We start from the raw sequence: 14,970 nt of genomic DNA on the forward strand, positions 1-14,970 counted from the left end.
TTGTTGTTTATACCAAACTTGAGAGTGTTGTTTGTGTACTATCCTTTGTTTGCCGGTGTTTTCAAACCCGGGTTTCGTCTTCATACATTAATATGCCTAATTGTTGTTCTGCTTTTCTTTTATATCGTCAGCCACTCATTTTGAACCGTGAGTGAAAGATCCCTGCTGTCTGTCTGTCGCGAGAACCACAATCAGCTGATATCTGTCAGTGGCTGTCATTGGTTCTCTCGTGCGTCCTTTGGGTACAAATCGACAAAACTGCTTCGTATCGAAGATGGCGGCTCCGTATCTTCAGGAGACAAACGCCGAGGATTAATGTAGTATTATATTAACCCTGCAAACGCCATGACAGGAGCAGAATATAATAAGAATATATTACTTAGGCTAAATGTCAAGCGCTGGGACCTATGAGGTCATTCGGCGCTGAAAGGGAAGTTATTAACTGGAAGAATGTTTGAAAGGTGTAACAGGAGGAAAACCTCAAAGCAGTTGCGCTGTGAATTCATTGCAAGGAGTGGGTGGAAAATCAGAATGAAGGATGAGAATATGAACAGGGGTGCAGTATATGAAAACGGAGGTTGCAGTTAGGAGCCGAAGGGACGCTTACAGTGCACCGTGCGAGGTACACTGACGGCACTGCCCCCCCCCCCTCCCCCTGCGGGGACATGCCACGAGTAGCAATAGCGTATGTTTCTAATTTATTTTATTAATAAAACTAAAAAAAATTTAGCTTTATATTATTCATCTTTAATTCCTTTCATTCACTGGTAAGCCTGAAAAGGTCTGAAAAAAGTGTTTCGCTTTGATATAAAAAGATACAGGAATTTTAGGGTAGGATATTTATGTTTTATTTATTAGAATGAAAATGTAAAAAATAAATAATGTGCATGTTGAACAATACAGAAAAATTATTTTTGATAAAATATGGCGTATTTATATTGTCGTTGGTGAAACAAAACACGTGTTGATCGTAGATTTTAGCACGCGCCCCTTGTAAGCTGGAGGTCTGATCACGCCTTATCTGTAGCTTAGGTCACAGTAAACTTTTAGTATAAATACCACCCTCCAGTTTTCGCCAGCGTCCTGGTTATAAATCATAAACAGATTATATTTTCCTGATATGGACACGTGCAGTGTAGTCCGTGTGCTATTTCTGCTGGCTAATTAGTCTTATTCTGTTGAGTGACGACAGTGGTCTTTTGAATCCACACAGCATGCCATCATTCGAAGTCATTTGAACGAAAGTTTTAAGTAATTCATTTTTGTATTTCTTAATGACGCATGTGACGGCGATCAACCTTTTTATACAAACAGATGCTTGAGCAAGGAATTTCTCTCTCTCTCTCTCTCTCTCTCTCTCTCTCTCTCTCTCTCTCTCTCTCTCTCTCTCTCTCTCTCATATCAGATTGTATCGCATGTCAATCACCATGCTCATTAATCTCTTTGTATATCTCCACCCGTCGCCATTTGACCCTTGGACTTTGCCCTTAGATTTGGAATTTTCATCGTGAATGACGGATTGTGATAAATACGTCTCTCTCTCTCTCTCTCTCTCTCTCTCTCTCTCTTCTCTCTCTCTCTCTCCATGTGTTTTCTTTCCTCTCCCCCCACTACCCCCTCCCTTTCCCCTTCCACCTCCCCCTTTCTCTTCCACCTCCCCCTTTGCTCTTTGCAATCAATGGATGCTGACGTCAAAAGAGGGCCCACGTTCGCATGTGTTGCGATGGCTCTTGTCTTTTTTCTTCCGATGTGAATCGTAGTCTCTCCTCTCTCTCTCTCTCTCCCTCTCTTCTCTCTCTCGCTCTCTCTCTCTCATCTCTCTCTCTCTCTCTCTCTCTCATATATATATATATATATATATATATATATATATATATATATATATATATATATTATATATATATATATATATATATATATATAATATTACTGCTTTACAGTTCATTATACTTGTTTCATATTAAAAAAATAGTTGCACACACACACATAAATATGTGTGTGTGTATTACTGAAAAAAAAATATTGTACAACCCCACATTTTTTAATATGAAACTATGAAACTGTAAAGCATTAATTTATTATATATATAGTTGAAAAATATATTGTGCAACTCATTATTTTTTAATATGAACCAGGTATAATGAGCTGTAAGGCATTTGTGTGTATACTCTTAGGTCCATTAAAATAAAGTGCTTATGCATACGGTAGAATATTCTTCATTTATCTGATATATTCTCCGTCATAAAAGCAGGTTTTATTTATCTTTATATCAGAACCGATTACGGAACTACATGCTTTGGTAGAAGTTAATTAATGAAGCATATTTTGAAATGACGCCGTTGTGACGATCATCTTTCATTATATCGAATTGCTAATATATGTCGAACATACTGAATTCGTATTTACATGCTATGCTGAAGTGTATTTTTTTCATGTTGCAATCCTGTAATTCTCAAATATTGTTTATTACGGTGATGTGTAGCGTTCGTTCATTTTCACATAGATTCCATAGTTATATCCTTACCCAAGACTCCATAGTCATTTCCATACCCAAGACTCCATGGTCATTTCCATAGCCAAGAATTCATAGTCATTTCCATAACAAAAACTCCATAGTCATTTCCATACCTAAGACTCCATAGTAATTTCCATACCTAAGACTCCATAGTAATTTCCATAGCTAAGAATTCATAGTCATTTCCATACCCGACTCCTTAGTCATTTCCATAACCAAGACTCCATAGTCATTTCCATAGCTAAGAATTCATAGTCATTTCCATAAAAACTCCATAGTCATTTACATACCAAAATCTCCATTGTCATTTCCATACCTGAGATTCCATAGTCATTTCCATACTCAAGACTCCATAGTCATTTCCATACCAAAGACTCAATAGTCAATTTTATACCAAAAACTCCATAGTCTTTTCCATACCTAAGACTCTATAGTCATTTCCATACCTAAGATTCCATAGTCATTTCCATACCTAAGACTCCATAGTCACATTCCTATGTATTGTGTGTTCCTTAAGAAAGGAGTGTCAAATATTGACCTATGCTTTGACAGCAAAACGAGTAATCATGTGAATATAGTAATGTGCCTAGATATATAATTTATACGTAAAACTCGTACGTAATACATTTGCGTGACTTCGAGTTGGTGTGCTCGATTTTTCTGTAATTAAGTGAGAATATTTGCATATCATTGTATCACATCAAGCTAGTTCCTCGTTGGACTAGTGGTTTACGTGCTCGCCAGCCGATTCGGCAGTCCCGAGGTCGATTCACCGCTCTGCCAACGTGGAGTCAGAAAAATTTGTTTCTGGTGATTAGAAACCAATTTCTTGATATAATGTGGTTCGGATTCCACAGTTAAGCTGTAGGGTCCCGTTGCTAGGCAACCCATTGTTTCCTAACCACGTAAAATATCTAAAAATAGCTGTTGAAATATGCGTCTGATTTGGTCAGCCCTTTCAGTTCTGTATCTTGTTTAAATAATTAAGATTATTTATATAAATTCATGTATAGTAGATATATTCACACATGTATAAGTATTATACATCGTGAGAACACTTGGTAAAATGTGGGCATTGATTAAGGTATTTATTGCTTGAAGTTGCATCATTTATACATGTGCATGCACACATACTCACCTATATTCATACATTCTACATTAAAGCTTCTTTGGGAACCATGTGGTTTGTTCTGCAGAATTTTTCAGAATACATACATACGTACACGCAGGAACTTTTTTCATATTACATAAATGCAAATTGCATAACATATCCATAGAAACAGAAGTTATTTCAAGTAATATACCTCCATACATACGGGAAGTTATTTCAGAATACATAAATACATACCTGCATACAGGAAGTTATTTTAGAATACGCAAATACACACAGTTATTTCAGAATACATATATGCATGCAGGAGGTTATTTTAGAACACATACATGCATACAGGAAATTGTTTTAGAATACATAATAATAGGAGGTTATTTCAGAATACATACTAACATGCACACACAGTTATTTCAGAATACATACATACACACACAGTTATTTCATAATACATAAATGCATACGTGCACACAAGAAGGTATTTCAGAGAATACATACAACCACAAGAAGTTGTTTCATTGATTATACAAACCCAAACACAAGAAGCCGAGCGACCCCGTTGAACTCATCCCTCGTTCTCTGCTCCAGCAGAATCGTGGGTGGACTTGTCCAACCAGCCGGAGGAGAGCCCCGATCGAGTGACGCCTCTGCCCTTCGGCAACGGCGAGGAGTACATCCGCCTCCTGAGGGAGGCGCAGAGGGAGAGCAACCATTCCTCGGCCAGGGTGTCCCTCGCCTCGTCCCGACGTGACACGCCCAGGGACTCCCCTCACGATTCGTAAGTGGCCTTCTGGTGTTGTTGTTGTGTTATGTTTTTAATGCTCAGGTGTTGTGTTTATAAAACTACATCTCAGTCACAGCTGTGGAAGGATGACCCCCATTCATTTCAAGGTCAAAAGGTGTCATTAAATTTTTCACCAACACTTATTGCCTGAGCCTTCTGCGTCACAGGCGAGAGAGAGAGAGAGAGAGAGAGAGCTATTTATAGATTCCAAGATTGCAACGCCATAGAGCTTCCAGTGTAGGGAGCCTGCTACGCCGACTCCAAGACACTCTCTCTCTCTCTCTCTCTCTCCTCTCTCTTCTCTCTCCTCTCTCTTCTCTCTCTCTCTCTCTCTCTCTCTCTCTCCTTGCAATTGCAAATTCCAGCAAGAAATCCCTCTCCATTTCATTAACCTCAATTAAAACCATTGCCATAATTTGACCATAAATGATAATATATAGTATATTAGACACGAGTTTTCCATATTTATTATGTATTAATGGTTAGTCCTCCATGAGCTTCGTACAGTTCAGTGTATCTATTCTTATTTGGTGCGTTATTTTGATTCTGTGCCTGAATGCTTTCAGACCGAGGTCTCCTCCAAATAGTCCAAACACAGAAATGACCACGGACCCAGAGGAGGCCCTACCGAAAGATGTCTACATCAACTATTACAATAAGGTAAATCCTCTCGTCATTGGTATATTATGTTATTATAATATATATATAATATATATATATATATAATATATACATTATATATATACGATATATATAATATATACAAGTACATACATAACATACATACATTATATAAATTGTATATAAATTCATGTGTTAATTATACATTTTTTAAAAAGTCAGTATAATTCTCACAGCTTAAAAACAAGTACGTACAGTAAATGCAAAGAACATATTTCCTGAAAGGTGAATAATCTGTGAGGTGCAGCTAACCGTGGAATATAGGAAAATTGAATATAATAGTCATTTTATATGTTACAGTACCGAAAATGAGTAACTAAACGTTGCAATAATCATACTTTAGGTGGTAGAGTTGAAAGATTCACTGGGATTCCCGTAGAATTTTTAAACATTGGTCATGTATAGACTATAGAGACATTGTTGAGTAAAACTCCTTGCTCTTATCGCAATTTCTTATGAGTATAAACATAATTGCTACAGAATATTAAATAGACTAATTCCTTGGTTAATGAATGCCACAGTTTATACTCAGGTTGCAATCCTTAGGAATATTTTTTTGTTAGGCAGTTTGTCTACTTTTGGTCAATGTATGAACTCTTGAAAGTTTGTTTTTTAACTAGTTGTTTAAGAAATTTTTTAGGCAACCACTAAACAACCCTTGACTCTTTCAGGAAGGTGACTTCATCAGTGTTGAGAGAAACACTGAAACTGACTGGATCTGGGACTGGAGCAGTCGGCCTGACCAGACTCCACCCAAGTAAGTTCAAAGGAATTTGTTTGTCAGTATATTTCAGAAGTGTGATCTTTGAATTGGGGATTGTTTCATCATTCGTAGGAATAGAAGTCAGTCAAGGAAAGTCAATGAAAAGTTGAAAGATGTAAGATCTACTTTCAAATGCAACATTCAACATAGGGTACTCTGGTTGCCATTGTGCAAAGGGTTGAGAATTTGATGAGGCACGTACTGCACAATATTCTACTTGAAATTTGCTCTTTTTCTACAAGTTCTGACGTTTGTATTTCGAGAATGTATACACAGACCCAGCATTTTATTTAGAATGTACCATTTAATATAAATACCATTGCAAAGAATGCCACGTTTAGTCATGGGACATAAATCCTGACAATCAGGAACCCAAATGGTGTTTTTGAGGTGGCACACTCATTCAGCCCACTTGGTTATATAGCCCAATATTGGTGTCCCTTAGTTCCAGTTTATTTTAAATAATCAGTTAGTTAAAAAAAGGATTGAGCAGCTCTGTTGAGGCGTTTCACTAGTAAAGATGCTGTAGAGTGTAGATGATCATTCTTTCTATCCAATTTGCACAAGTTGTATAAACCCATTTTTTTTCTGATTTTAGCTTATAGTTTTATGTTCCCAGAATTGTACCTGTACTATGACTCTCCTATGTCATCAATAGATTATTGTTTAGAAGTCAGTAATTGAAACCTAGTATTTTGTGTCTAGATTTAGCTGATATACAAAGTACTGTACAAGGTCTATAACCTTGGTACTGTAAATATCATCACAAAAAATGTAACAAGTTCTTACTGTGTGTCAAGTAGTTAATGATTATTGCAAGAAATGTAATTTAGGAAAATTATCAGTTCAGAGGTATTTAGTACCTCCCAGAGTAAGAAAGTTTCCGGTTTGTTTTATGTCAATCCCTAGTTGTCAGCTGATGGAATTATTTATGAGATTCACCTCTGTTTCCATTTAAAACATTGAGGTTAAAACTTGATTGGGCTGGTAGTGAAAAATTAAATAGGAAGGTCAATTGAAGTTATCATTTACTACTGCTTGTAGGTCATTGTGCAGAGTAAATTGTATATGGTATACAGCACCTAATTTAGGGATTTTGATAATAGATAACGTACCTCGGTTCAGCAAAACAAATAAAAATTTTGTTGCTTCCCAAGGAATGATTGTAATAATAAAATGGTATACATCGTTGCAGATTCAGTTTTTTACAGTTGTCTGGGAAATGTAATTAATAATTTGTAATGAGCTTAATTAAATATTAACTTACCAGACAGTAATTTATGAGCAGAGGGAAATAAGGCACAGTTCTTTCTTCCTAGTTTGTGAATTAACTGTTGACAGGAGAATAATGTGGAAACGAAACCACTATTGTATTTTTCCAACCTTTGCTTTGTTCTGTTGACATTCTGTCATATTTACGTCTTGTCAGTTGTGGTTAATGCCAGATTCTCTTGTGCAGGGAGTGGCGGTTTAGTCACCCTGGAAAGGGAGTGAATCGCGGTGCCAGCATCCGGCGTGTGATGGTGGGGAAGTCATCTCTGTTTTCAAGGGATGTTCTCTACACACTGTTAATCACCAATGTTTTGTCCCTCCTCATCGGCACAGGAATTGGGTAAGCTGGAACTTTTGTAGTAATCATCTCACCATCTGTCTCACAATACTGAACCAGTGCAAGTATTAACTACTTTCTAGGGGAATATGTGCGTATTTAATTCACTAATATCTCGCATCTTAAAATGAGCAAGTAGCCATTTGATATATTTTTTGTTGCTGTAGCAGGAAATCATGTTTTTTTTAATTTACAGTGCACTAAAGCTTTGGATTCCCCTAAGATTTTGGTAGCTACAGAATATGAAAAATACTTAAAATTGTTGTATGGAATCTGATTCTTTGTTTTATGGTTTCTGATTCTTAGAAGCTAATTTAAGAACATTAATACTCATACAAGTATGTTTTGGATTCCCCAAAGATTTTGGTAGTTAGAGAATAAAGTAGTATGAAGAATATTTAAGATTGTTTGTTTTATGGTTTCTAATTCTTAGAAAGTATTTTGAGAACATTAACATTCATATATTTGTGACATTCTACTTAGAACTTCTTACCCTAGTTTTATTAGAACCTTGTTAATCTCCCTGCATTTTTCCATCTTTCCAGGATTTGGCTGTCGAAACGCTCAAGCAGTGGAACGATTGTGACTTTACCCATCAATTGATCTCTAGCTACCCTGGCGAATGCCTTGTCTTGCCCTCTGCTCAGCAGTAGCAGCAGCATTTGCAGATACTTTCCTCCCAATGCTATTTCTTCATCTCACGGGCTAATTCACCGTGCATTTCTAAATTAAGTACTGTATCTTTAATTGCTACTAGCTTTAATTAAGACTAGATGTCTCCCAGCTTATATTCTTATTTGTTTTTTGTTAGGGGATGTCCTATTACCATTCAGAAATTCTTATTGACTCAGGATGATGGACTTACTATTATGTTTATTCAATGCTTTATTCAATGCACTCTCCTACTACCATTCAAAAGTTTTTCAGTTACTAAGGATTGAGTTTTTATGTCAGTCAGTGCACTGTCTTGTTCAACACAGGCAGTTTGTGTTCAGAACAATTGTTTACTTATAAGAAAGGGATTCAATTAAATTTTTTGTAAAGGAAAATTGAGCAAAATGCTACTCAACATTTATTGAGTTTTTCTTGTATTAATGTTACCCAAAACTTTACAGGTAAAGCTAATGATCAAGAAGAGCACTGTATCCGTGCTTTTGGAAGTTCAGGATCGTATTTCATTCATATTAATACATATACTAAAGTTGTCTTGGATGTAGCAGGATAGCTAGTGATGTTTATGTTATGTCTTTCGTTACCTCTCGCACGAACAAATTCCACATCTTGTGGTATTTGTCTTGGTAGGGCTGACAAGGAAAAGTCATGTCGAGTTGAGCTGCCTTCAACTCGATGGGGAGTTCTTCCGACGTAGTTCTTGTCTTGTTTCATGATTGTTCTCTACATTTCTGTTGTTGTACAGTCTTCATTTTTACAGGATTAACTTTGTCATGAAAGTACATCATTTACTTTTTGTCGTGTGGCAGTATTATCCTATGTTGAGAATTTTTAGTAATGCCACACATGCAGAACTGTACAAATTAGGCAGGGGGAGGAGGGATAGATATCTAGTCAGGTTTTCATCGCAGGGTAGTAGTGCAGCATTACGCACCACTACCCTGTATTTCAAGAACTCTTTCCAAAGGGCTTTTCATTTGTGTTCAAGTTAGAAAACAAATGATTTTTTCAATGTCAACACAACTTTGTGATTTTGCATCACGAGGTTTTTCTCATCTTTTTTGGAAAATGCGACTAAGTCTTGGAGGATGGTGGGCCATTTATTATATTTTGGCTGTGGTTTTCAAATTCCCTTATAGCATTGTGATCACTGCATGAAGGCTGACTAAACACATTATAAATACTGTACAGGCTGAAAGCTTGACGGGCAAGCGATTAGCACAATGTATGTACGACCAATTTATTAGTTGGTGATTTAGTGAAATTTAGTGTTAGCAGCCCTTAGGTATATACATCAAGTGAATATTGTCTGACGTAGTGTGTGTCCAGAACACATTTCAGCAACAACAGTGTCTTCTTTTATTCACGCATTTATACAGTACAGAATGTATTTCTGTTGACCAGGAAGTCACTACTAGCAAGTAATAGTCATCGGCGTATGTAACTAGAGCCGCTGAAATTACCAAACATTACATGCCATTGGTATTGGAAACAATCTACCTAATTTTTCTTTTGGTTTTAGGAAAGGACAAAAATTTTTATTTTTTTCATATACCGTATCAGTAAGGTATATTAGGAAGCTATAATATAGCTTCCTTCATGTATTTCTCTTCACATTTTTTCTATATGAAAAATGCAAGAGCATCTGGTTAGACCCTCTATGTTACTGTACAGTAGACAGGGCCAATGTTACGTAGACTCTTTGTATCTGCAACAACAGCGCCTTCAGTTGAAAAAGAACTGTATGAAATTTGGAGATTTATTGCGTATCGAGTTGTTGTTTACGTTGTTAGAGGTTAATGTACAGTAATATCTAGTATTTTATTTACTCTAATGCAGTTGTGCTTTTTGCTGAAACAGAGAGTCCAACTAGCTCTTATCTCAATTATCTCTTTTTTTATAAAAAAGTGTTTTCTAAAAATTTTCCTGTGATAAGCATACAGTAAAATCTTAGGAAAAAAAATTACAGTATAGCATTCTTTAACACAATATTCTCATCCCCTGTTTCTGTACTCTCCTTACGTGTCTGTACAATTGAGTGTTCCACATTACTTGGGTTCTTCTCCTCCACTGCTGTATTGTCCACAATTTGTTCTCTTTAAGCTTATACATTGTAAGATGTAGTCTTTGCAAGCGAAGTTTCTTCATCAAATTAATAATATTCCTCTGGATGACCAGCATTGTTGGGGTTACAGTATCCAGCTTTCTAGTTTTGTATTGCTGTCATAAAAAAGGCCAAATATACAAAGGTAATATACTTTTGGTATTATTATCCTCGTGAACAGAAAAGGTGTTCAAATGTGTTATAACAAAAAATAAGCTCAAATAAATTACCCATCACAAATTTAGCCTTACCACTGACAGGAGATGAACTGCTATAGCAGCCTGAAAGGACTGGCAATCACATTTCTGAAATGAGGGTAAATAAGAATATCCCATTCATAAACAAAGCCTATATATATTTAGTCCTAACTTCAGATCTCTACACTTCATAGATGTTTGCACTAAGAATTAAAATGAGCCAATTTTAGTGGGAAAATTAAACATGGGATTCATGTGATTATGTCAGGAGAGAGGAAAGAGAATTGCAAGTCAAACCTATGAATGGGAAATCTGACATTTAAAACAGTGCTTTGTAGAATGGTCCAAGGAAAAATGTCTATTTTTTGAGAAATCCATGAATTACTGTCTGCAATCATATTGAGAATTCCAATAGTACTTCCAAGCCCACAGGAAGAGTAAAAATTTCAGGAGGAGACTTAAGAAAATAGTTTCAGTGGTGTTAATTAATTAATGCTATCATGTTCAGTGGAGTTTCACATTCTTGATATTACATGGTTACTCTTTGTTCACTCAAACTTTCATCGACAGCAGAGAGTTTTAAAAATTGTGGATTTATATTAATTCTCCAAGAAAATTAATCAAACTTTCTCTCAATACATGTACTTCACCTCCAATTTTGTCGTGTGGATCATATTCACTGGTAAAGCAGGCATGTGTGAACCAAATTGAGGAGCTATTGCATACAATGGGCCTCTCACAGCCCACCAGGCAATACTAGAGTTTTTGCAGTATTCCTTCAGTTCTCAACGTTGCTTTGAATTCCCTTTCAGACTCTTCCTCCTTCCATTCTTCCAACTTGTTGTCCAACTCTTCATATATTAGTTGAACCATGGCCAAGATTTTGATAGTAGAAGTTGGAGAGTGCTTGATGTGGTTGGGTGTGGTGAAAAACACTGTAAAGTTACCTGAAAGCAAATTAATACTTCTGAAATAACTTGAAGTACATATTACCATATGAAGCAGAGTGATAAAAGACCATGAATCTTTTTCAAAATAGTAAAAATAAAATTAATGACCAAAATGCTGCAGTTTGAAACTTGTCAAAGTTGGGGCCTAATGACCAAATATGTCATAGTAAGGTAAGTATAAGCAATCTCTACACCTGGAAATCTTTTCCATCTTGACTTGCAACACACCCAAGAAGAATGGCTGATTACACATTCAATTTTAAACTGAAATTCCAAAGAAATTCTTAACCCAAAAGAAAACACTGATAGCTTTTAAAAGCCATGTTACTCAGTTGCTTAGTAATTCAGCCCCAGAAAAAGACGAAATCTCATCTATAGCATAATTATACATATAGAATCTATTACCATTCTGCAAGAACCTCTAACTGAAAGTCTTATTTTCCAGGGGTCAGGTAGCAAACCCCAAACAAGGATAATGGTTTTAAACCTACTTCCTTAACAGGATGATCGTGTTGGTGGTGTGAAATGTTTAATACCAGACCAACGCATATACAAAATATAAATGCACTTGAGTTTCAATATTCCAATTAAAAGATCCTGATCTGATAAGCTGTGAACATAGAAAATAACAGTGCGCCTATTTTCTTCAGTATTCAAACAGCAATGATATTGCTGGAGTTAATAAATTCTGAAATTATTGCATGATATTTGCAGACCAGCCAATACAGAATTCCAAAAGCAATTCCGAATGGATAAAACTAGTATGTGCATATATTTATTCTTGCATACATACCATCTGCAAAACAAACTCCATCAGGGTGATACTCTAGTACCAGTAGATGCTGCGAACTGTCTGCTAATTCATGAGGATAGCAGAAGGTATAAGACCTAGGTTCTCTGAGTGAAGCAAGGCAGGAAAGAAAGTGCTCCCTATTACTCCAGCTTGCAACTTGCATTCTACAGATGATTCTGTTAGGAGTCTGAGATGGCCTGATTAAAGTATCTGAACCTGCTGACCATCAGGATGTAGCTCAAACAATTTGCCTGCATAAAGGGATTGTGGATTAAAGGAGGCAAATACATATGTAAAAAAGCTAGTCCTGTAGAGCTCTACTTCACTGTTAACAATTGAGTGCAGTATATACATCAAAATTTAAAGCACTTGTAGAGACAAATTAAAAAAGTTATAGCTGAGTATAATACAGTAATTGCAGGACCCACTGTAAACATTTTAATTTTTTTAGTAGAAAACTACAGTAGGCTATAGCTACACTTCCATCATATACTAGGATTTTTTTAACAGCAATATATATGCTGTATGAGTAAAATGTTTCCATAGCATTCTAACTGAATTTTTAACTGGTATAGTGTAAGTTTCAACTGGAAAAAGAAAATGTAAAATATGAGAGCATCTCTGACCAGTAAATACCATTTATGATCAGAATAAGGTGAAACATTATTTCCATCAAGGTTCACAATTTAAAGACCCTATCCCTACTCACCTAGCAATAATATGGGGTCAGTTAAGAAAAAAGGGAAAAAAAGGGTCTCGCTAAAATGCAAACTACAGCAACTGGCAATGAGAAGCCCTTTCATTGTACCTTGCAACTAACAGGCAATTACAAGAAACGATCTGGCTTGACTTCACCAATCCTTGGTTAGGGTAAGTCACTTTGTGTCCTTCACTAATAGTGCTTTGCTTTTTTAACCTAACAGGGATTTGTGTCCTAACCCAACCTGGAGCTTTGAACCCTATCTAATAAATAGTGCTTAAGTCTCCCACCCTAGGCCTTCGAGTACTAACCCAACCTAGGATTTTGAGTCCTAAACTTAAACCTTTGGCTTTGTGTCCTAACCAAACTCAGGGTTTTGTGTTCTAAATCTGGGATTTGAGTCCAGCCTTGTCAGAGGGGGGCGGGGATCTTCGGCTAATAAGGTCCAAATAAAGCAACACATTAGTATGATTAGACTAAACAAGCTTATGATATTTTCCAAAGTAAGTAGGGCAACATACGTAAACAAACATATTCTAATTTCTACATCACCCTTGCTAATTTTACACTGCCAAAATAAGTCTCACAAGAAAATACTCATTATTTACGTACCCTAACATTCGTGGAACTAAGACTGGTCCAAACTTACATTTTTCGGTTTGTCGTCCTAACATTAATGGCTGAATCCAGAGCTACTTTAGAAAATCTTTTAATACGTCGAGGTAATACGATAATAGGATTGGTGTCTGGGGAACCTGTGTTAACTGAATACCTACTATCCGTATTCTTCAAGTATCTTTTTTTTTTGAACAGGTAAGACAAATTATGCTAAGAGGTAACTATAAATAAATATATACTTAAAGTACTTTGTAACAAGATACTAAATTCGTGTATAGAAAAATATTGAATAATGCCATATCTGATTAATGTTGAATTGAACTGAATATAGAATTTTGGCCAAAGGCCAAGCACTGGGACCTATGAGGTCATTCAGCGCTGGCACGGAAGTTGACAGTATACGGTTACAAAGGTGTTAACAGGAGGAAAGCCTCGCAGTTGCACTATGAGTAAATTGTTAGGAGAGGGTGGAAAGTAAGATGGAAGAAAGCGAATATGAAAAGAGATAGGAAACGGAACAAAAGGGGTTGTAGCTATTAGTAGATTCACATCAACCGTGCATTTGATGTCTAGGCCAGTCCCTTACGACGCTCCTGATCGGCTGTTGATAAGCCAATCACAGGGATGGAAACTTTCAGTCTTTCTCGAGAGTTCACATGGGTATGATCTATATTCCACCTCTCCTGAGGGATACGTCTTTCAAAAGTAACCCTCAGGAGAGGTGGAACATACATCCTGCTTAAGTGAACCTTCGAGAGAGACCGAGAGTTTCCAGCCCTGTGATTGGCTTATCAACAGCCAATCAGGAGCGTCGTAAGGAACTGGTCTAGATATCAAATTTGCGCGGTTGATGTGGATCTTCTATAGGCGCCAAAGGCAAAAAAAAAAAAACGAGCTTTCTTACAGGTAGGGAAACGACAAAGGTGGTAATTCCTCGATTATCCAAACCCCCAATGTAAGAGCTACTTACACTTTCTATTACAACGATGGACAGAAAACAGATCAAAATTATTCTAACGCTTTGAACGCCATTTGATTTGCATTATGGCGTCCATGTTCTTTTCGATTTATCTGATCTCCAACACTTGAAATATATTGATGATTAAGAGACAATGGAGTCATCAGAAGCTTCAGCAATCAATATAATTCACAGTCACGACCCTTAATACCCTCCCCAAGCATTGGTGATATGCCAGATGTACGACTGAAAGATTGAATTTCATTGTGAAACGCAGAGTCTAAATTTCAGTTTTTGTATTGGTGGTGACACGCCCCACCATATTAGTTTATCTATTGAAATAAGAAACAAGTTTATAATCAACCATTTAACGATTCTTGCAACAACGATAAGACGTACTTAAATTACCTTAAAAGGAAAAAATTAGGTTGATTAGTCAATGGGTTACTGAACTGATGAACGAAATCTTTTTTAGATAAATCAATCATTGGATACTGGTGTGTAAAGTCAACGAGGAC

At 36.4% G+C, this 14,970-nt stretch overlaps 1 protein-coding gene across 2 annotated transcripts in view; it reads left to right on the forward strand.

Annotated features, from left to right (window-relative positions):
- Positions 1–10,389, forward strand: part of LOC135202438 (nucleoprotein TPR-like) — a 114,984-nt gene extending 104,595 nt beyond the window's left edge. The window contains exons 3-7 of one of the 2 annotated variants that reach the window (XM_064231833.1): positions 4,212–4,401; positions 4,974–5,067; positions 5,760–5,845; positions 7,311–7,463; positions 8,006–10,389. In XM_064231833.1, coding sequence (XP_064087903.1) covers positions 4,212–4,401; positions 4,974–5,067; positions 5,760–5,845; positions 7,311–7,463; positions 8,006–8,063 — 581 coding nt within the window. In that variant the 3' untranslated portion in view covers positions 8,064–10,389. The remainder of the gene's footprint in view (positions 1–4,211; positions 4,402–4,973; positions 5,068–5,759; positions 5,846–7,310; positions 7,464–8,005) is intronic. The other variant, XM_064231834.1, reaches the window with a different exon arrangement.
- Positions 10,390–14,970: the final 4,581 nt, after the last annotated feature.

The sequence above is a fragment of the Macrobrachium nipponense genome, chromosome 30, assembly GCF_015104395.2.
Source record: "Macrobrachium nipponense isolate FS-2020 chromosome 30, ASM1510439v2, whole genome shotgun sequence".
NCBI classification, from domain to species: Eukaryota; Metazoa; Arthropoda; class Malacostraca; order Decapoda; family Palaemonidae; genus Macrobrachium; species Macrobrachium nipponense.